Genomic DNA, 23,808 nt, shown 5'->3' with positions numbered 1-23,808 from the left:
TTTTTTTTTTTTTTTGCGGTATGCGGGCCTCTCACTGCTGTGGCCTCCCCCGCCGTGGAGCACAGGCTCCGGACGCGCAGGCCCAGTGGCCACGGCCCACGGGCCCAGCCGCTCCGCGGCACGCGGGATCCTCCCAGACCGGGGCATGAACTCGTGTCCCCTGCATCGGCAGGCGGACTCCCAACCACTGCGCCACCAGGGAAGCCCATTACAACTTTTTGAATTTACACCTTTTCTTTTTATTTTCTCTGCTCTACCCTAGCATAAGTCCTTCCCAAAACTACTGAAATCACCTCCCTACTCCTTATCATGAACTATTCCCCTCCAGCTATTCTAGGTATAGATGCAGAGAACTATTCCACAGGCACAGTGTAATATATCATTTAAGCATCTTCAATGGCTCTTCTTTTCCTCATGGACAAAAGTCCAGATTTCTAGAGATGACATTAAATCTTCCATTATCTGGTGAAATCATCTATCAGGTTCTTTTCTCATAATTTCCTTTCTTACGCTGTATTATAGCAGAAATGTATTATGCAATGTAAATGGAAGTATCCTAAGTTTTTGTGTGTTTTACTTTTTTGTACAGTGTTCCCCTAGCCTGGTATGATCTTATCTTGTTATCTGCTGGTAGAAATTTCATCCATCAACCAAAAGTCACTTCTCTGCAACTGCCTGATAATCTGAAAGCTAAAAGTAAACTCATCCTTCCTTCATGATTCCTAAAACCTTGTCTTCTTGATCTAATAATTACATATTCTGAGGGATATTACAGTTGACTTTGAACAACACAGGGGTTAATTTATAGTCGGCCCTCCCCATTCTTACCTCTTATCTGAGGTTCCTCGGCATCCTCAGATTCAACCAACCACAAACCCTGTATTAGTGTAGTATTTTCCATTCAGAGGTATCTGTCTATAAGTGGACCCATACAATTCAAACCCATGTTGTTCAAGGGTCAATTACATAGTATTTCCGAACTTTTCTTTTCCTCCTATTTTCAAAGGCAAGCTGTTGCAGTCGAAGGCTGTGTCTCTTTACCTGTATAAGCACCACAGGGCCTAGTATAATGCCTCACACAAAGTAACTGCTAAACAAACATTTGTATCTTCATATTCATAGAGTCAAAACTTCAAATTTATTCATGTCTCCCCCAATTACTCTACTTTTAGGAAAATAAATCAATTACCAGAAAATGAACATAACATAAAATTTAATATAACTTCCCTTCCCTTCTTACCACTTCTTGCAACATACAAGTAAGTTTTTAATCTGGTACACCCTGACCATCTGCTTAAACATCTTCCCCACTTTCAGCAGTGATATTCACAAAGACACTCTTTGGAAATGTTTCTGTTATGAATCATCAACTCTAAGGAAGGCTGAAGAGTAAAATAATGCATTATAGAAAGATTTCTGTAACAGTATATGAAATAAAATTTGCCATAAAACTAACTAGACACAGGCAGACTCTGGAAAACAACATCCCTATAAAAAATAATAGAATGATGTTGTTTTTCCTAAAGGACTTTATAGGCATAATTCTATATATTGATCTAAATAACTAAGTCATTGAGAAATTTGAATCCTTGGTGCCATCCACAAACTCAGATTGAGACAGTCTCCAAGTGTGTTGAGGAGACTGTTTCTGGAGTTGAGTTGACAGAAAGGGAAACGTGAGATTTGCTTAGGAAAAAATTTTAAGCTTTTACCATTATGACTAATGTCTGCAGAAATCTGTATAATGAATAGGAATAAAACTAGAATATTTTTCTAAAAATTGTATCTCTGTTGAAATGGAAATTTATTATTATTCCAGTAAATATGTATTTATGTGCTTAACAGATATGTATTGAATTTCCAGTATCAACATGGTAATACAAAGGCAGCATGGCATCTGATCTCACAGGGCTGAGTTAATTGGAGGAATGGATACATAAAAAGAAAATGCACACAACTGGATTAAAATTATGATGAAGAACGAGGACATAGTGGCCCATGAAAGAATAATGGTGTTGACCTTTAAATCATGTTGCCAGAGAATGCCTCAATTAAGACAAGATGTAGAAGCTGCTTTCTAAGGGAAGATGAATGCAAAGAAGAATCTTAAGACAAAGAGAACAGCGTGTGCTACTGTCCTCATGTCTGAAATGCTTTGACTTTCTGAAGGAACTTGAGGTTGGTCACTGAGGCTAGAGTACTATTTAAGTGAAAGTAGCACAGGTTGAAAGGTGGAAATTCCTCTCCCCCAGCAAAGCAGTTGCGTAAATCAAATAGTGTCACATCTCTGCTTTAAATGTCTTAATGGGTTCCTCATGCATTTCAAAAAATTCCAAAGTTTTCACCATGACCTGGGTAGCCTCAAGTGTTCTGGCTTCTGTTTGCCTTCTTGTGACAGACTCTTCCTTTCCCTACTGCTCTTCGGTTATGTTGTTGTCCCTCTGCCACTTCCTAGAACTCTCCAGACTCATTTGCAGTTTCTTTTTCCTGTGCCAAGATCCTTTTTCTAAAAATATTTTTATGGAGGGGATGGTTCTTTATAAATCTGGCTTGGACTTCCCTGGTGGTCCAGTGGCTAAGACTCAGTGGTCCCAATACAGGTTCAATCCCTGGTCGGGGATATAAGATCCCACATGCTGCGTAGCACAGCCAAAAAAAAAAAGAAAAGAAAAAATCTGGCTCTTTTCCTTTTTTTAGTTCTCAGCTCAAATATCACCTCCTCAGAGGGCTTTTTCCTCAACCACCCTTTAATAATCTATCACAACCTTTTATTTATTTCCTTCCTATAATCTGTGCTTGTCTATTATCTACTGTACATCTTCTATAACGTAGGCTCCAGGATGGTAGGGACCATATTTGTCTTCATCACTGTACTTAAGCGTCTGCACATGCCTAGCACATAGTAGCTTAGCATATAATAAATAGTTGTTGAAAAAATGAAGAAATGACTATTTGAATAAAAGAAATGACATTGGAGGAGCAGGGCTATTTAAACAATCAAAAAGAATGCAGATTTTTTTCCTAAGTATAATGGAAATTCAAAATTGGTTATAAAGAGGTGACTGAAATTATATTATACGTATATAATTTATCAGTATATTTTTATCAATATATAATTTATCAATACATATATTGATAGGAAAATTCTGAAGGCTGTGTTACAAGATGCTTAGCGTGGGACAAGAATGGAAGCAGGGGACACATCAGGAGGCTACTGCAGTGGTCTAGATCAGAAGCAGAAAAAGTCATAGGAGAGAGTGTTTGCAGTGAAATGGGAGAGAAATGGATCATGTTGACCCAGTGATCACCTGGATCAAAGTGTGGAGAGCAAGAAAGAGGTACCAAGACTGGCTATAATCCTGAATGGGTAAATGAGTAGGTGCTGGTGTATTCAACCAAATTTGGAAGGCAGTGGAAGGATGAGGCAATCAGGAGAAAATAAAAAGATAAAATTTGAATATTAAGTTTTGAGATGTGTGTGAGACTCTTATTGGAGAAGTTTGGCTGTGAAGGGTGATAAAAAAATAAGGAAGTAGTTGGCAGAGATGTGGGGCTAGCAGAGGTGATGTTGACAAATAACATCTTCTAAATTTCCTTGATGATAAAAATCCCCTGGCGTTCTTATCAAATGTCCAAATTCCATTTCCCTTTCCTGCAGATTCCAAATTAGTATCTTGGGTTAGGCGTTGACATTTGTGCATTTAATAAGTTCTTCTGATGATTCTTGTATTAGGGAAATTTGAGAAACAACGTAATAACAGAACATATTTTTATGGCAATAATCTTGCAGAAATAAAGAGCCTGCATATGCAGGAGAGAGAGAAAGAGCCTGGGTATGCAGGGGATAGAGAAAGAGAGAGAGAAAGGATTTGCCTCTGACATTGAAAGGACACTTCCTCTCTTCTAATTCGAGGTAAGAAGAACTTTCCTCTCTTGTAATTAGAGGAAAAAAGAACAAGATGGATGGGCGCAGGCGCCAGTTTGTTTTTGTTTTGCTGCTGGAATTTCCCATCTGATGGCTTGTATTTTCTCAATAAAGCATGTGGCAAGGGCATCACTGGAAAATTAAAGGGGAAAGGGAATGAGTTTAACCAGTTATGAAAAAGAATAGAATAATCGTTGTCAAAAGTGGGAAAGCAAATTTTCTAAAGAAAAATAAGATCTCTTGAGATTGTTGCATGGTAATTTGAGGTTGTTGTAAATAAATTTATAATAGCACAATCTGCCCACTGTGTATTTTAATGGCAATAAGTAAATATATAAACACAATTTCTAAAACTTTTATATTTAATGAATTAAGATGGGTGGCACTTCTTAGAAAAATAGTTTCCCTAAAATTGCATGTTTTGTGACAAAATACAGGGGATATATTAAAGTATTAAAAAATACATATTAGGATAAAAATATTCAATGTACTTCAATAAGAATGGAATAGTGAATGGAAAAAAATTTGAATACGAGGGTATATCCTCACATAATATGATCTGATATTAAGAATTTTCCCACATAGAATTGGATTTAAATATCTCTTGATCATATTACATGAGTTAGTCTTTATATTGATATTAATCCTATGGAAATGCTTTGAATGCTCTTTTATGATATGGAAAGAATTGAAAAGATGTTCTTTTTTGCTACGATTGCTATTGAGTAAAGATCAAAAGAAATGGCTTCAGGGTGCAAAATGAGGACCATATGTCCCAGGAAGGGCAAGTTTGTTATCCTGTTGGTTGTTAAACTGTCAGGTGGATTTCCAAAAAAGCCTGTACAGTCTGTCTCTGAAATTTAGGACAGAGATTCATCCTTGCAGGATAAGTTATCAATAGTTTTACCTACTGAATATATATTACTAAGTTCAATATTAGTGACTCCCCCTAAAAGTTATTTCCAACAAATAATCTATGATTCTTATATACTGATATTAAGACTTTGATTCAAATTTTCTTTATTCATCTTATTCAAATGTAATGTAAAAACTGGATCATGTATGCGCAGTATAATTGTTCCTATTAAGGTAGAAAAATTATATACTCTATTATAAGTGCATTAGCAAGTGCTCTATCAATTTGAAAGTCACAACTCTTGATAATTGTCAGTAAAACCAACAGATGTGCATAAAAGAAACAAGAAAAGAAAACTCCTATAAGGGATTATATTAAATCTTTTACACATGAGTCACTGTAAATCATCATTATGTAGTATGTATACATACCACTTAATACTGTGGAGTTTTGTGCACAGTAGGTGTAGTTCCTTTACTAAAACTCTGTAATTTTCCTTTAAGAACACACATCATCAAAATGTAAAAGCACTCTTTTTCACTATGTGTACAATGAGAATATAATTGACATTTCTTAAAACCATTAAGACAACTCAATGATTCTTACCACGGAGAATTACGCATAAAGTCTAATGGACATTGTGCATTCAGGGCTGCCTTATGGCTATGATGTGTTGACATTTGTATGGCTGTCCAGGAACATTGACATTATTTTAGTCTTAGTTTTATCCTTCACAGTGTCTAACAAAGTAATTGGCACACGATATGGGTTAAACAAATTTTTTTAAATTAAGTCAGGGAAAATTGCATTTCCCTAGCCAGTGCGATGGTTTGGAGGCACTGTTATTATTTTTGAAACTTTATTTTAAATGAGGAATAAATCAGGACTTTGCTAGAATTCTCCACCACTCCAGGAGATTTCCTTTTTCTTGTTTGTTTTTTGTTTAAATAGGAGAGAGTGAAAAGGAGCTATGTGTCCAGGGTTTCTATTGTCCAAATACTCAAGCCTGAATGTATACATGCTTCTGGTCAAGATGGAAGTTAAAAAATTCCAGAATGTTATCATTATCATTAAGTAGCATGAAATTTCCTCCTGAAAGTTTAAAAAGGAAAAGAAAACACGTCTCTCTAATCTTGAGGAATATAAGTACCAAAGTATGCAGCTGGGGAAGTGGAAGAAACAAATTAACATCTTGGAGATAGAAAATACATTCATTTCAGAGTGAGTGCAAGATGCAAAATCAAATGTGTCACCTTGCTGCCGCACTGGTGATGATCTTCAGACTGCCTGGGTTCCGGATAAGCTTGTCCAGAATGCTGACAATCTGCTCAAACTTGGGTCTGTTGTTTCTGTCTTTCTGCCAGCAGTCCAGCATCAGCTGATATAACGCAGCTGGGCAGTCCATGGGGGGCGGCAGTCGATAGCCCTCATCCACAGCTTTAATTACCTGTGTGAGAGGCAACGTTTCCAGAGACTTAAGAGTTGGAATTTCTTTTACTTCTTCATGGACAGGTCACACTTATATGACTATTTCAAAGTTAAGTGAAAAAGTGTTCATTTTAAATTTCTTAAAAGGATAGCAGCTTATTAAATAAATATTATCCATGTCTGAAAATATTATATAAAGGAAGATTGAGGCAGAGAAAGTGGATTTAGGAAAGAAAAGTTTATAAAGTAACTTTCCAGATTAAAATAAAAAGAAATGTTCTATGATATAGGAAATTCAGTAATTTATAAAGAAATTATTATTTGGTAATACAGATTTCTATGGGAACTATACATGAATGAATGAATGCAGAAAAAATTACCACAGATTTTAGTTATATCACAGTTCAAATGGTACCTCTCAAATCGTAGTAAGTTCCTTTGATAAAAGCCCACGTGCTGCACAGCTAACTGACTACTAGTCCATTCACACTTTTAAATCATGTAAAGTCATGATTTTCAAACTCTACTGTGTATCAGAATCATCTGGAGGACTTATGAATATGCAGATAACTAACCACTGATTCCATAGCTCTGGGGAAAGGCACGATAATTTGCATTCCTACAAATTCCCAGGCCATGATAAAGCTGCTGGTCCAGAGACCACATTTTGAGATCCTCTGATACAGAAAGAATTTGGAAAATAGAGAAGTGGTAAAGAGAGTCTGATTTTCCCAGTACCATTATAAAACATGGCTTGTTTGAAGAAGTTCAGAAAGGTTTTTATATCCAAATACATTAAAAGCAATTTTATATGTGGTGAGTAGGAAATGACTAAAAGCATCTCAGCTTTCCTTCTTATGTGTGTCTTTGAGATCATGCTCACAGTTTCTGGCTAAGCATAAAAAAACATCTCCAAGTGCTGATCTCACATGCCAATAGCATCCTTTCACTAAGCATTAGCAAAACATGACGTATAAAAACAAAAATCCTTTTGAGTTGTAATAGAAAGTTAAAGATTATTTTCTCTATCCAGAGACTTCAATTTGTATAACTAAATTCATGTGCAAGTTTAATACACTATGAGAAACAACATGCTAGTGATTGGTTGTTTTGTCTGACTTTGGGAAATACTATATTTAAGTAAACAAAACGTTGGCCCAGATGCATTAATTAAGTCTACAAAGGATGGCAGACATGTGTATCTTACTAATGTTACATTGAAACAATTTTGTAGCAAAAATACTTCAAACATTCCCTGATATCTATTGGCTATTTGTCAGGCACTTATTTTATAAAATTTTATTACAAATGTCTTCACTTTGTCTCATTTCTAAACCCGGGCTTGAGGGAAAAATGTAAATCCTTCAGAGCAACTCATTTGATATCTTTACAAGATTTGGAAGCAATTTCATTTCTTCTAAGTATTCTGTTTCAATGTCACAAACAGGGAGCCACCTGGTTTCATTATGCTCCACTTCCTTGCACAGCTTGATCTCTTAATCCGAACCCATAACTCATAGACTACAAATACTTACATCCTGATTGGACATCTCCCAGTATGGTCTCTCTCCATAGGACATCACCTCCCAGAGAACAATCCCATAACTCCATACGTCACTGGCTGATGTGAATTTACGGTAGGCTATAGCTTCTGGTGATGTCCACCGGATTGGGATCTTCCCTCCCTTGCAATATAAAATCGTATATACATACATGATCAATGACTAAAACATATAATATACGTTACCATCTGAAATCTGACTGAATTTGTCAGGGTATTTCTTTTCTGAAATGGAATGCGGATTTCTTCTGATATATCTTGATATTCTTCTATTTTAATACCAAGGACTGAGTGGCATACTATTTACTGCAATATTTTCTCAATCAATTTGGGAAGATTTTGAAATGATGAAAGGAAAAAAACATTTGAAAATTGCTAAAATGTTGACATTTTATGTCAGTTATGGCACATTTATCAGACATCTGTAGCAAAACAACTTGAAGTAGATATGCTATATATTAGAATTGAATGAGGTATCTCAAATCAACATTTATTGATTTAACATACATTTATGCATGAACAAACAACCTTAGAGCAGAATGTGAATTAAGTTAATATTTGTAAGGAACTTACACCACTCCTTGATACTCCTAAGTTCTTAAAGGTATTTGTTAATTAAATAAATTCAAAATAAAATTATGCATCTAAAAAACCTCTCTTCACATTAATCAATCATCTTAATTAATTTACTCAGTGCCTCACTCCATCATTAACCACTGAAGTACCCTCCATGTACTAGGTAAGCACCATATGAGCTAGAAAGATATAATAATTACATTCTGAAAACGTATAGTCTAGAGGAGAATATTGCTTCTATGAGTTATGGGAGATATAAAGGTATAACTCCCATAGAATTTGTTCTCAGTTTAATAAATACATTTAATAAAGATGTGCTGAGTAGCAACCATATGGGAAGTATTATGCTAGTCACTTTGGGTGAGACAAATATAAATAACACACTGGTCCTTCTGTTTGAGAAATATCAAGCAAATAGGAATGATAATTAGTTGCTGGAAATAACTAAATGCAGAAAGAAATAAGTATTTAACACTTTGCTTTTCAAACTGTACAATGCATATGAATCATCTTGGGCTCACTCTGATTAAAATGGAAATTCTGATTCAGTAGTTCCAGAATGTAGGCAGGGTCTGCATTTCTAACAAGCTCCAGGTAATGCTGGGGCTTTTTAGAATTGCAGACCCTGCCTACATTGAGTGGGAAGATAGTAGTGGAGACTGCTGTGCCGCAGAGCATGGAGCCGAGATTCTCACTAGAGAAACTGAGGAGGTCACATATGAATTGAGCCTCATAAGGTACATCAATTTTTGATACAACAAAAAAAGGGATGGATGTTCCAAAGAATTCACATCATCAAAATTTTATGCCATATTCATCAAAGTGTGTTCTATTGACATTGTACCTCATTGCACTTCACTGGTTCTTAAGTAATGTTCAAGGGTGACAATATATTGCTTTAGAGAAATGGATTGGCAATTTGGGAGGTAAATTATTAAACCTTATTATGCCTGAAATTCCACATCTGTTATTTGGGAAAGTAACAGTGCTGGTTCATAGCACTGTTGTGAGGCTAAATGACAAATTTCAGTAAAATCTCTAGCGTAGTTCCTGGCACACAGTAAAGCCTCAAGAAACATCAGCTTAATACTCGCATACTCTGAGGGAAATAGCATAAATCAAAGCACAGAGGAGGAAAATATATGTTCTGGAAAAACGGTTTCCAGTGTGATGATACTACAGAGAGTGTGGAGGCATGCAGTAGGAGAGGATAGGAAAAGGTCGAATTGGGATTTAATCACGGGTACATTGAGCAAGTGTTATCCCGTAGAGGAGAGTGGTATATGTGATTGGAACTATCTCAGTAAACTTGACACTTTTCTTCGATGTTTTCACACAAGTGAGCTCTTCAGAAAGAGTACTGCCAGGAGGTCTTTAAAGGGCTTACACTGGGTTTTGAAGGATGCACGAAACTGTAGAGAAGTGGGCACAAAAAGGAGGACTGAGCACAGCCTTCTTGAGAAGGTAGCAACCTAAGGGTCATCCATGATTTATACCAGTGCAGTAAAATCAGGTTGGAGAGATGGGAGCTAGACCAAGAGGGTTTTGGGAGTTGGTGGGAAACACTACAGAGCTCAACGTGCACTGGAGTAAAGATTGTCCAGAACCAGAAAAACAGAATAGAAAACTCTATGGAGATGAGAGGGCATATGGTCTTAGAAGTTGCTCCTTTCTTTTCTCTCTCACTTACACTCACTCATTCATTCTCTTCTTTATAGTTTGTATATTTTTTTCAACAAAAATTTAAAAGATACTTTTTCATATTTAAATTTGGAGTCTTTTTCCTAGCCTAATATTGCCCTTTCTCTACCAACACATTCAATGTTAATAATAATAATAATATTTTAAAAAAAACCAAATTAACTTAATTGTACCTGCAGAGTCCAGATTTGGGTTTTAAGGAATCAGTATTTCAAATACTACCCCATAATTGTGATAAAAACAGAACTACACTTGTGACATTTAACTATTATAAATCTATTCAGGATGCCAAATGGAATCATTGTGCATACATTCTTTCCCTTTTAAAGAACTCTGAGAATTAACAGAAGTCAAACAAATTGTACTCATGGGGCAAAGAAAAGATGATACTTTAAAATCTCAGCTGAATGTCTTATCTCTGCTACAGACACTTTGCCATTTCCTTTCCTTTGCCCAGAAACAAATTACTAAAAGCATAAAAATGGCACTAAAAGAAAGAAAAAAAGAGAGAGAGAGAAAGAGAGAAAGGAAGAAAGTCCTTTACATGTTGAAAACTTTGCATCTATTTAGTAAATATAAGGCACAGATACGTGTCACCTTATCAAGATTCCTTGAAATAAAAATACAGATATTAGGAAAAAACCCAAAACCAATAGATTGATGACAACCATGAACAATAAGCCCATTTTCTGTGTTTTACTTCAACCAGGATTACAATGGTACATGCTAAAGTTGTTTCATCTTCAGTGCTTTACCCCTGTTTTCCAGAGAGGACAGCCTTGACATTGAACATATTTTTTTTTTGTGGTACGCGGGCCTCTCACTGTTGGGGCCCCTCCCGTTGCGGAGCACAGGCTCCGGACCCGCAGGCTTAGCGGCCATGGCCCACAGGCCCGGCTGCTCCGCGGCATGTGGGATCTTCCCAGGCCGGGGCACGACCCGTGTCCCCTGCATCAGCAGGCGGACTCTCAACCACTGCGCTACCAGGGAAGCCCTGAGCATATTTTAATAAAATGTCTAAAAATAGTGAAATACTGAAAAGGGTTTTTTTTTTTTAATTTGTTTTTAGGAAGAACATAGCTACACCTATGTCGAAGGAGCTTGGAAAGAATCTCTTCACTGGTGGTTCTGCATACAGACATAAATGCCATTGGAGGGACCTCTGATGCCATAGCCACACCCATCTCTTTAGTGGGAGCTTCACTCTTTCAATTCTTGACTAAGACCCGTGCAGTGTGTTTTCTAATGAAGCACATGGTTACAGATTCAAGCAAATTATTTCCAGAACCATTTTCCCATCAAATGCTGTCTATTTGCTGTGTAAATCTTGTTAAAACATTGTTTCAAATGCACACAGTGGCAGAGTCCATGCCACTCTCTCGCTTTGTCACAGCTTACCCTTCCCCCTCCCCATATCCTCAAGTCCATTCTCTAGTAGGTTTGTGTTTTTATTCCCGTCTTGTCCCTAGGTTCTTCATGACCTTTTTTTTTTTTTCTTAGGTTCCATATATATGTGTTAGCATACAGTATTTGTTTTTCTCTTTCTGACTTACTTCACTCTGTATGACAGACTCTAGGCCCATCCACCTCACTACAAATAACTCAATTTCGTTCCTTTTTATGGCTGAGTAATACTCCATTGTATATATGTGCCACACCTGCCTTCATCCATTCATCTCATTCAGATTTTTAATCTAAGCTTCCCTCTGGCTCCTCACTGCATCAAAGCTTGAGTTGCTGCCCTTATAGGAAAGCATAAGGAAGGGGGAGATTTTGATTTTTTTTCCCATTTTATTCCAAACATGTTATTCTGAACACATAATGAATGAATAAGTGGCATTCAACCAGCTCAACAACTAAGCCAGTTTGCAAAATTAAATGTTTCCTTACCTAGAAATTTCCACTGATCAACTTTTTAGTGTATTAGTCTTTTTCTTAGTGGCTGGGCTCTGTTCCAGGTCACTGTTTAGTGAGTTCATATACTTAAAAGTAAATATATTTATTTTAATTACAAGAAGAAAACTCTTAATTTGTATTTTCCCATATGGTATCCATACAACGCATTCTAAATGAACAACTGGGGCTAATTTGAACTCATTATTTAGAAGAAAGTGTAAATGAACAAGTATTGTTTGCCTTTACTCAGTACTGTTATTGGAATCCCTAGGTAATTAGCTTTTAACCCTAGAATTTTAACCCTGGAACATTTAGCTTTCTCATTAGATGACTTTCATTATCTGCTTCCAGGTGTTTTAGATTGATTCGTTTTGCTCTGGGAATGAAGTGACAATCATATTCAAGACTCTCCTCCTGCCCCTAGCCAGCCGTCTTGGAAATGGCACCATCCATCACTGGATGAGGAAAGGAATAAGGATGACTGAGGATTATTCATTATTATTTAGGGATTTTTTTTGTCATTGGCAATAGATTTATAATATACATAAAGCAACAACTAAAGTGTCTAATCTTTAATAGAGTACTCAATAAATGTTTTGCCCTTTCTTCCATTCCAATTCCCTTCAAATAGCACACTTTTACTATTCATGTAAAGAATTTATTAAATGAAGATATAAGGGAAAGCTCATTGCCAACTACAAAGTATTATTCAAATTTATCATTCGTTGCTAAAAATACATCAGAGTAAGAAGAGTTTTATAATTTATTTTACTTTTTCCATGATCAGTAAACAACCAGTCACTCTGGTTCAAATGAGAGAAAAATAAACCAACATATTCGTAGTATACGCTTAATTCGAAATCAAACTACAGGAGAGATTCCAAGCTCATAATATTATTATAGAGTTTGTGGCAGGGTGAGTGCACCTATTATCACAGACTCTTTAAATTCAACATTGTAGTTTAAAATTCTTTATATTCAAAACTAGTAAAATAAATTCGAGTAGTAGCTTTTGTCTTATACATTGCCATAAATAAAATAAGTGTGCCCAAACTATCATTTGAAATCATAAGGCTATGAGAGGCTGAATACCACCAAAAATTTAATAAATATTTTTAATCTATGCACATGAATATTACTCCATTCCTTTGTAGGATGAAGCTAAGTAAAATGTTAAAACATCAAAATAATTATGCATAAGTGATACTCACATGCTGGCTGAAAATATGGGACATATTTATCTGCTAGGTGAATGTCTATTCATGAGTTTACACCCATGACATTTTAATAAATGCAATCAAAATATCAAAAGTAAAGTGATCACGTTTAATATTTAAATCTTTGAGTGGAAACGAACGATAACTTTCAAGTATTATATCAAAAGCAAATGAGAATAAAATTTAACAAAAATAAAAAGGTGTACTGTTTGTTACATTATGTTTGCTAGCCTGAAGTTCAACATTCTAGGAGACTTGTTGGCAGATGGCTAGTCTGTTGCATAATTTTTCACAAATGGCAATGTATTCCACATTATCCCCTGCAACTTGCAGTCCAGTGTGGACAGGAGAAATTGTAAGTACCTGAGAGAGATATTTGATCCCCATTCTCTCATTCTTTCCACATTCTTTATACATGTTGGGTAACTTTAGAACAAGGTCTCTATATAGTAGCACTATTGACATTTTACACCAGATTAATTCTTTGCTGTAGGGGCTGTCCTGTGTATTGCAGTATGTTTACTAGCATCCCTGGACTCTACCCACTAGATTATATCAGCATCCTTCCAATTGTGACAGCCAAAATATCTCCAGACAATATCAAATATCCCCTAGGGAGCAAAATCATCCCTGTTCGAGAACTACTGCTTCAGATTGTTTGTGACAAATCCTGATCAGCAAGGGAAAATGATTCAAAGAGGTCCAAGATTTAACTGGATTTTATGTAGACTAAGTGGAATTCTTTCTTTCTTTCTTTCTTTCTTTAACCATTAGCACACTTTCCATGGATATTTTCATTCCTGTTCTAGTTTAAAAAAGGGCCAAGTTCATTAGAGCTAATCTTCTGATATGTGGATTTTGGTAAATATAATAGCACCTCTTTGAGATTTTTCCCCTATTTTTTGTTTTCTTTTCTTTTCTTCTTTTTCTCTTGCTTTCTCCCTTTAATTTTTTTGAAACAGGGATCATTTTCTATTGCTAGGAAAACTTAAATTAAGCATCAATTTCTTTGTTAGATGGAAGCATCAATAACCAAAATTTTTGGTAAGAAATAGGCTTTTCCTACAAGAGAAAATGCTATCTAAGGCTACAAAACATAAATATCATTGACATAGTGAGACATTGGATAAGAGACCTAGAGGGCTCAATTTGGCTCTGAAATAAGGGTGAAAGAAGAAGCTGAGGCCCATAAATTTTAATTTAGTCACACTTCACGATAACTCTCTCTGCCTTCAAGCTGAGCATCTGTAGATCTGAGACTATCAAAATAAAATAAATTTAATATACAAGAGTCTGACTCATTAAATTTCCTACAAGTAATGTATTGCAGAATTTATTTATACTTCTGCTTCTGATTGGACCACAAAAATTCCTCTTCCTTCCCCACCTCCCACCCCAACAAATTTAAGCCAACATTGCTTGACTTATATTTTCTTCTTCTTTTTCACATTCAGAAATTGCTTTTTCAGTTTATATGTGTAGAGGGCATTTTAAAAATTTAGATGCCTTCCAAAAAACTGCCAAACATATCCTTCAATGAGCTATGCAAAAATTTGGATCTGATGAGACAAATGGTGTCATTTGGTATACTGCCTTCTTGCCATAGTAAAACTATTCTAATACAACTGTTACTAATGAGCTAAAACTTTGAAATCAGTTGGCAATTGAAGTTTTGGTTGGTAAAATGCTCCTAGGTGTTCAGAAAAGTAAAGCGCCAGATACTCTAAAAATAATTTATGAAGATGTGTTTTTTACAATATTTTAACAGATCATAAAATGAAGCATTTACTTAAGGTGGTCTCTATGTCTGTATGTAAGCTCCCCAGATATTTACATATTTGAGAAAAGTCTCCAGTTGCCTGGAGCAAGCCCAGATTCACAGCATATGGAGTGTTTCTAAAACTTCAATTGCAGAGGGACCTCCAGTTCAAACTCAACAGAATCAGAAGCTAATGCTTGTTCCCCATATTTGCAATGCCAAACCCAGAGCCAGTTCCTCCCAGTGCTGATGTCACATCTATGACAGTCAGTAATTTGGGGTGCAGGGGGATTTACGGTCACATGTTCCATTTGGATTCTTAAGTTTAGTAGGAATTAGGAGTTGTCATTTCTAGGCTTAGCTTTGACTGTATTATCTATTTTTTGCCAAGTTTCTTAGCCTCTATGTGCAGATATCTTATCATTCATAAACTGAGGGTCATGGGAAACATAAAACTTGATTTTATGTTCAGTTTCATCTATCTCTAACAGCTGTGCTAACTTACAAACCTTTGCTCTTTCAACTTTCAACTTTCTATCTTAAACCTACAGAAATATCAAGGATGCTGACATTTTTAATGTTAATTATTTTGGCTCTTGTTTAGTCCAAAGATGATCCTAACTTTGGACTAAACTGCATATCTATTGGCTGTAATATCTGGATTTACTTCCATAGAATTCTTACAGAAAAGTTAAAGGAGAATAAAAGGGCACAAGTAAAGATACTAGGGATTCTCTGGGCAGAGGCATTATGTAATTGCTAAACTCTAATCCAGGAGTAAAGTAGTACAAAACCTTGTTCACTTTGTCCAGAAACAGCAGTTAGAGGAGGAATCACAAAGTAAACATGTTCTTGGAAGATCCTGCATTTCAGTTCTCTAAACTTAATGAATTTAGACAGTTTAAATGAGACATTTGGCTAAAAGCCCTGAATTTTTCAGGTGCTTAACTGAAGTCAGCTCATTTGCTGTGGGTTAGGGGGTTTCAAGTCTTGAGTTCTAAAGAAAAGGAGTGTAATTGCTGAAATCTCTGGACATTGAGCCCTAGTATCTTATGTCTGCCCCAATTTTTCTCTGATTATATACACAAATCTCTCCTTACTGATTTAGGAAATGCTTTGCTGATCCATATTTCACATTGCCTGCCTGTGAGCTCTGTCAGGTCATAGTTAGAGTGACAAAGGACTTTGGAGAGTTTATCTTAGTAAACCCAGAGTAATTGAGTGTTTAACCTGGAGGCAAATATTGGCTTCTCAGGTTAGAAGTGGAACTATAGAGATAAATCATTTGACTAAAGGATTTAGGATCTATCGTCAGGAAGTAAACTTTGTTCACTGCAGACAACAGTAGACAACAAGGTGAAGGGCAATCCAAGAAGACTCCCAGGGGAAGCATCTGTTCTAATTCCCAGTAGTTCAAATCTAAAAGTCATTGAGAGAATTGTTCCAGCAGATGTTGACTGCCACAAGAGATCAGAGACAGATGATCTCTCAGGTAGCAAAAGTCAATACTTTGAACTTTTGAAATTTTTCAACATTCCGTGAGACGCTTAAGAATTTCTTAAAAGTCTTCACCTTGTATTCTAAGTAACTCTATGGCTATCCAGGAAATAAAATACAAATAACTTTTCTGTTACTTTCAGAGTCAAATAATACAATATAAAATTAGGTCATCTGATGTATAATGTATATCTTCAACAAAAACAATGAAAAACTTTAGGGATAAGACTAAACATACAGCCTAATATGGGTACAGCTCTTTTCAAAGTTCAAAGAGGTTTTAAGTGTTAAACCTTGTGTTTTACATATACTGAATTCCTACTTTATTTTTTAAAGGTTACAGAAATTCATTTGAAAATGAATTTTTAGCACTCTGAACACAAGTTTCCAAAAAAGCCATATTGATAAGTAAATAAATCAGAAAGACCTATCTAATATAGCAGGAATACTATATATTTACAATAAAAATAATGAAACAGAAGTATTAGATTCATTCTAGTAATTAAGCAAAAATGTACATAACTTGGATAGGCTTGGTTTTATTAATATTGATAACTGAAAAATTAGGAAAGATAACATGATAGTTTGAGAATCTCATAAATATCTGCTGAGACAATTCTGACTAGATATAATGGCAGTGGTTTCCTTGTATGTCTGTTAGATAAAAATTGCTTGAAATACGGGGGCAGTTCCAGAGAAATGGCTAGCAAATGAAAGGGAAAAAATCATGGGAGTGGGCCTAAACCATGACATGTAAAACTGTAGTTGAAAAAGGGTCATAGGACAGGAATGAATCAAATTATTAGCCATTCCAGGCATCAAGTAGTAAGACTGGCTTAGGAAATAATGACTGCTGTCTCTCCCAGTGCTGGAGCAGCTGGGGCTGGTCAGTGGCTTCAGGGTACATGGGAAAAGCTTCAGGCAATGTGTCATCACAAATTTGAAATGTGGGATATTCACAAGTCAACTGGAAATAATTTTAGTAAGTGATTTTTACTAAGCTTCCAGGGCTCAACGCTACAGACTGGACCAGTCACTATTTGCTTGTCTTTAAGTCTGAGTTATATCATTAATCTGACTACTTAACTTGTCTTCTTGCAAAGTGAGCCTGTTGGAATAAGAGAAATTATTAAAATTATTCCATTGAATTGAAAAATAGTTAAAGCAAATGAATCTGGCCTATTAACCTCAATATTTACATTATTTTCTCCTTCACTCTCACTAATTCTCTGTTCTAATGTCATTTTATTAGAGAAACTCTCTCTGATCGTCCTATCTACAGTAGCATCTCCCTCATACTGTCCACATTCCTCATCTTATGTCTCTGCCTTGCTATATCTTCACCTGTTTATTATGTGAAATACCACACTAGAATGTAAGCTCACGGAGTCAGGGCTTTGTTTTTACCTCTGGGTCCTCAGGTCTTAGAACAGTGCCTAGTATATTGTAGGCACTCAAATATTTGTTGAATGAATGAATGAATGAATGAATGATGCACTGCAGAGAAAACTGTTCCTGCTAGAGATTGTGTGTAATATATTTACATAGAACCTCCTCACTCGTGTGTATCACTCCAAAATTATAGTTGTGATTTTTCTCCACATAAATCTGGATGGATTATTTTCACATGTTGAAATGTTCGTGCTATCCATCTCTCTGAAATGGGTGGCTAGAAAGTATTTGATCCCTCATTAAACTTTGAGGCACCATTAACTGAGATTATAAAATCTTCTAGAGTTTTCTGATTTGGGGATATATAGCTTTACTTTGTGAAGCTACATAAGACAGAAGCTATGTACTGATCCTAAGAGACTAGAAAATGTTGACATTATTTATTTTGTGTCCAAGCTTAAAATACATTACTATATGAAGGCCACTGATTAGATATTTACTTATTGCTTTTTTTCATTCATGTGTAAATTACATATGACATATACTACTTATCAAAATACTATTATTCTCTTTTCATATCACACAAGTTTTTGGTATGCATAGTTTTTAGTCCTTGAGAATTCTACAGAACTAAGGCTCATGCTTTCTAATATTCATATTCTTCAAGTGGAGTTATCCTGAAACAGAGTATTCAGCCACTTAGCTTTTAATCACTTGCTTTAGCCCCTTTATTTTTCTTGTCTTGCAAATGAAATTAGACAAGACAAAGCAGTAGTAGAATATTTCTGGCATCAACTTGGCAGACTCACAGAGAAAAAAAATAGAATAAGTTATTATGTAAAATAAGATTTCTTTTTCCTATTACTTAACACATAATGCCTGTAATAACTTTTCATTTGGTTTTATCTTCTAAAAATTAAATAGGTTTTAATTGGCCATAGGGCAATGTGACACAAGACAGAACTTTTTTCATTCAATATAAAAATCCACTTGGCAATTACTCAGTATGCATCTCCATAATAGAAATAAAAAGAAAAATACTAATAATGAAGAATGTAACCAAGAACACATCATTTGGTTTTCTTAAATTTCCCAGATCAGTTTATGTGGTAATTATACCCCTAAAATGAATCTGGGGACTTGAGAACAGGATTGACTTTACATGACACAGCATATAAATTAGGTAAAAGTCTATATTTTCTTTAACTTGATCCTGTTTAAAACAGCAAATTGACCACTATCATCTTGGAATTTTGGATTCCATCTATTTTAACATACAAACATAATGTATGTATTCATACACACATAAAAATGCTAACTTATTAAAAGTGAAATTTCATAAGAAAAAGATTGAAAAATTATTCAGTAGAAAACAGTTCTCACCAATAATACCATGCTTCTGGTAGTATAAAATAGAGCAAATCAGTAGTTCAGTCCAAAAAAATGGGAAACATGCCATAATTATACTCTGATATTCACATGATGTATAACTAAAGAGAGGTAATCCATTTTTTTGTTTGTTTTTCTCAACAACAAAAATTCTCTGATGTTTTAAATTTGCAGAGCTAAATGCTCCAATCATATCCATCCCAAGTAAAATCCAGGGCCTTTTATGATGGTTTGCAACCTTAGGTATGTAGTCGCAGGTATGCTTTCAAGACCTTTCTTCAAAACATGTTATATCACATAATACTATATCATAAGTCAGATTTTATATCATTTAATAACTACTCAAATATTTATTTAGTTTTTAAGGTGTTATTTTCCTCATAAAGTATCTATAATAGTGGTTTTCAAAGTGTTATCCAAGCATTTCTTGGTGTCCTCAAGAGCATTTCAGGGGGTCTGCAAGATTGAACTATTTTCATAGTAATACTAAAACTTTACACCTTTCTCATTCTCATCATGTCATGAATGTACAGTCGAATTTTCTAAAGGTTACAGGATGCATAATAATATTGTAATAAAAAGTGTCAGTGTTTGGAATTTCCGTATAACTCAGTACTGAGAAATCAAGAGAAATAACTAAAAGTGTGTATTGAAAAAAAATTCCAATTTCCTATCTAATATTTTTATGGAAAACACAAAAAAGTGTTTATTATTATCTCAGCTGACTCTTTCCTTTCAGGCATACTATTGAGGATATAAGGAAGGAAAACTCAGAGTACACTTAAGACAGTATCAAAAGCAGCAGGAGAAAATGTCTGATACATTGTTTTAAGTTGTAAGGCTAAGGGTTTTCTCAACTCCTCAGATGTCCCCTCCAGTTTAAGAATCTTTAAATACAGAATTAGTGGATATAATTTCTATTTCACTCTTCTACCCTGCCTGTCAACCACAGAGGTGTTTTAAAAATGAGAACAGCAGACACCCTACATTCATTCAGTGGCATTGAATCAAATGTCTCTCATGATTTCTTAGTGCAATTACCCTCTATCTAAAGGCAATAACTTTCAGAGGAGCAATCGGAAAAGTATAATGAATTGAGGCACTGAATGCTGATTTCTGAAATGTGTTAAGTGTGATTAAAGTAACATGACTGGTAAAGCAGATTAACAAGAATGTGTCTATCCAAAAAGAATGCCTTGGCACGCTATTTTAAATGGTGAACTTGTTTTTGTGAAATAAACATAATCATAGCATGCTAATTCAAATAAATAAGGCCCATGTCTAAGCTGAATAATCCTGTTTTTGGTTAGAAAAAAACCCAGACTTTACAACAATGTACTATTTTCCTTATTTATTAACTATAAGCTTATTGAAACCACAGATTTTATCTTAGTCAAGCCTGCTTCCCAAAATACTATATGCCTAAACAATTTTGAGTGATAGTACCATTTACAATCTAGTTTTAAAGATAATTTCGAAAGAGGAATTCCCCAAACATTTTGGACAATAGCAGTGTTCCTGCAGTAAGTACACATTCCCAAAAAGACAGCTTAGTATGACAACACTCATTTCATTGTTTCAGTGTCTTTGTTTAAAAAACAAAATAGATCTATTACTGTATGACCATGCCTCATATTTTAGGGTAAATTATAAAATTATTGTACCAAACAAGGCTTATTATGGAAAATTAAATCAAAGATGTCTAAATTATTCTAGAAATGCAGATGCAAATTACAGCTTCTCAGAGGGAAGTCAGGACTCCCACAGATATTTTGAGGAGTTCCAAGAAAATACAAGGATGAACACTGAAGAACTCTAATCAGCTATTTATTGGTAGTGAATGAGCCCGTTTGGTTAGTGTGGCTTTTAAGAATCTTCTGGGAATGAAGCATAAATGCAAAGATCCTATTGCACTTTTACTTCACAAAGGCTAAAGAGGAATTTTGACACATCAACGTCATTCTACTAAGGTTGAAATAATCTTGTGGACCCCTTGGTCCTGACAAAGTAACAATCAGTATAAATGAAGCTCCGAAAGTTAACCGTATACAGTCTCCAGAGAGCAGATGATGTAGGTTTGAATGAATCTTTCAAGTTTCTCCAAGAGAAATTGTTTCTTGGAGTATCCTAGTGCAAGAGTTCAGAAGTAACCTCCCCAAAACGTGCCACTTTGGCATATGAATTTTTTTGAGCCAAAGGCAGTCAGGACCCTGCTCCTTCAAGAGAAGCTTCTGCCTCTCCCTTAACTACCTAGAAGAATTTAAATTGTCAAGGGAGGGTCCTTTCCCAGAATGAGATTACCAGAGATAAATTTCATCTGAGTGGCCCATCTGTATGGCAGGGCAAACATCTAATTACCCAATATCTACTCTTCTTATCAACTTGTGAATTACTTTCCTCCCCTTTGAAGCCTCAGGCCTTCTTTCCCACTCCTTAGCTCAAGATGGCATATATACCTCATTTTACCTTTCTGTCTTTGACCCTCTCATATATGTGAGATTCCATGCATACGAAATTAAATTTGCTTTTCTCCTGTTAATGTCTCATGTTGATTTGATTATTACATCAGCTAAAAGAAGCTTTGAAGGGTAGAGGAAAATTCTTTCTCCCCAACACTAGAAATTAAGACTAGTATTGAGAACAAGGATGTGCTCATTTAAAGAACAGAGAGATTAGAACCTGAATGAATTACCGAAAAATAGAATATCTCAGATAAAGGCCTTTTTCCCCAAATACTTTCCATTAGAACTGGAAATATTTCTTGAATACGGTGATTTTTGTAACAGGGATAATGCTAGCAAGAATACTTTTCATGGAGTGTGTTAATAGCTCAAATAGTAGCAGAGGGTTATGAAGAATATCTTTAGAATGCAGAGTAGCAGTGAGTAGAATAAAAAACATTCTCTTCCAGACAACAAATATTATATATTATCATCTGTTGTGTATGTTGTCCCCTGGAGTAATAATTTAGTCATAACAATGTTTTGCTGCAGAATGGTGGCTGACTAATTTTTCTGGTGATCAGAGAAGGAGCACAAAAAGCACTATCAAGATACCCACGTTTTGTAATTTTATCAAGTTTTCAGAGCTGTGTAGGAATAGTCACTGTTCTAAACTTAATTCAACTAGCTGCAAGGTATACAATTTTCTTAAATTTCTCTTGCTCTTAATCTAATGAACTGCGTTCCTAAGAACAGCAACATCTTTTGCTGTTTTTTTGGGTTTTTTTGCGGTACGCGGGCCTCTCACTGTTGTGGCCTCTCCAGTTGCGGAGCAACACTGGACCGGGGCACGAACCCGTGTCCCCTGCATCGGCAGGCGGACTCTCAACCACTGCGCCACCAGGGAAGCCCAGAACAGCAACATTTTTATGCAGAACACAGTTTCTAAAAATACTTAGATTCATGAACAAAGGTAATCTGCTAGAGAGTATACCTGAAAACGGGAAATGCAAACAAGGGTAAAAGCCATTACGAGAGTTCCAACTTCTAAATCAACACGGCTAGGGATATATCTGAGACACAGAGCTTCTTTTTGTGTTTCTATCACTGTGGCTTTACTTGTAGATGAAACTCAGTCTTGCATATCGAGCTCTTTCTCAGAGTGAGATATAGTTGCCATGTGACAACCTTAGGGGCTGTTAATAGAGTTACTGAGGTTGATGACTTCTGAAAAGAATGAGAATTTTTGTTTGCTTCTTTGTTTGTTTGTTTAATCAGGAATAAACTCTTAGAATTAAACAAGAAGGAAGCAGCAGAAGCTGACTGTCTTTTTTAAAAACTGCTCATTCTCTTGGCTAGTGAGAGTATAATGAAATGGCCTCATTTATATATTGCCACTAAAAATGAAAAGTGATAACAAACTATATGTAAAACAATTAAGCAATTCATGTACCAAAATCTTCACATATTTGTCCATATTTTGACTCACCAATTTTCTAGAAATTTATCCTGAAGAGGTAATGATAGAAAGGCATGAATTATATATCAAGATGTACATCAAAGTATTGCTAATAATAGCAAAACATTAGAATTCTACCCAATTAATAGTACATTGGCTAAATAATGTACATGAATAAAATGGAGTACTATACATTATTTAATAATACTATAAAAAAATTTCATCATCCAGAAAATTCTATATTTTATATTTCATGTTAAAAAGGGCAGATTACAAAATGACACTGAATTTATATATAAAGAAAATACTGGATTTATTAAGTGGAAATCATTTTTTATATCAGTATACATATTATGATCTTTTTTGTCACTATATGCAGAACTGAAAATATTTTTTACATGAAAATGCATAGAAAAATATTATGAAAAGATAAAATTAAAATGTTAAAACTGGTTATTTCTGAGTAGTGTCATTAGCCATGATTATCATATTTTTATTTTTAAAAATTTCTTCCATAAAATAATTTCTCTAAAATAATAATATGTCAAAGAAATTTGCCAAAAACATAAGAAGAAATAATCAAATGCATTTTGAATCAAAGGAATGCAAATTAACAGATAAAATTCCTCACAGTAAGTAAATATTAAAAATAATGATAATATCTAATTTTATTAGGAGTGTATTGAAATGTGCTTTTAACATAGACACAGA

At 35.1% G+C, this 23,808-nt stretch overlaps 1 protein-coding gene across 3 annotated transcripts in view; it reads right to left on the bottom strand.

Moving 5' to 3' along the window:
* EPHA3 (EPH receptor A3) overlaps positions 1 to 23,808 on the bottom strand; it is a 365,092-nt gene that overhangs the window by 17,023 nt on the left and 324,261 nt on the right. For all 3 annotated transcript variants that reach the window (XM_027102800.1, XM_027102802.1, XM_027102801.1), the window contains exons 14-15: positions 7,745 to 7,894; positions 6,035 to 6,228 (exon numbers count right to left, since the gene is read on the bottom strand). In XM_027102800.1, the coding sequence (XP_026958601.1) occupies positions 6,035 to 6,228; positions 7,745 to 7,894 (344 nt within the window). The remainder of the gene's footprint in view (positions 1 to 6,034; positions 6,229 to 7,744; positions 7,895 to 23,808) is intronic.

This window comes from Aethalodelphis obliquidens, unplaced genomic scaffold (genome assembly GCF_003676395.1).
Source record: "Aethalodelphis obliquidens isolate GAN/ISIS:26980383/991018 unplaced genomic scaffold, ASM367639v1 scaffold1, whole genome shotgun sequence".
Taxonomy (NCBI): domain Eukaryota; kingdom Metazoa; phylum Chordata; class Mammalia; order Artiodactyla; family Delphinidae; genus Aethalodelphis; species Aethalodelphis obliquidens.
This window is presented reverse-complemented; position numbering and strand designations above follow the sequence as displayed.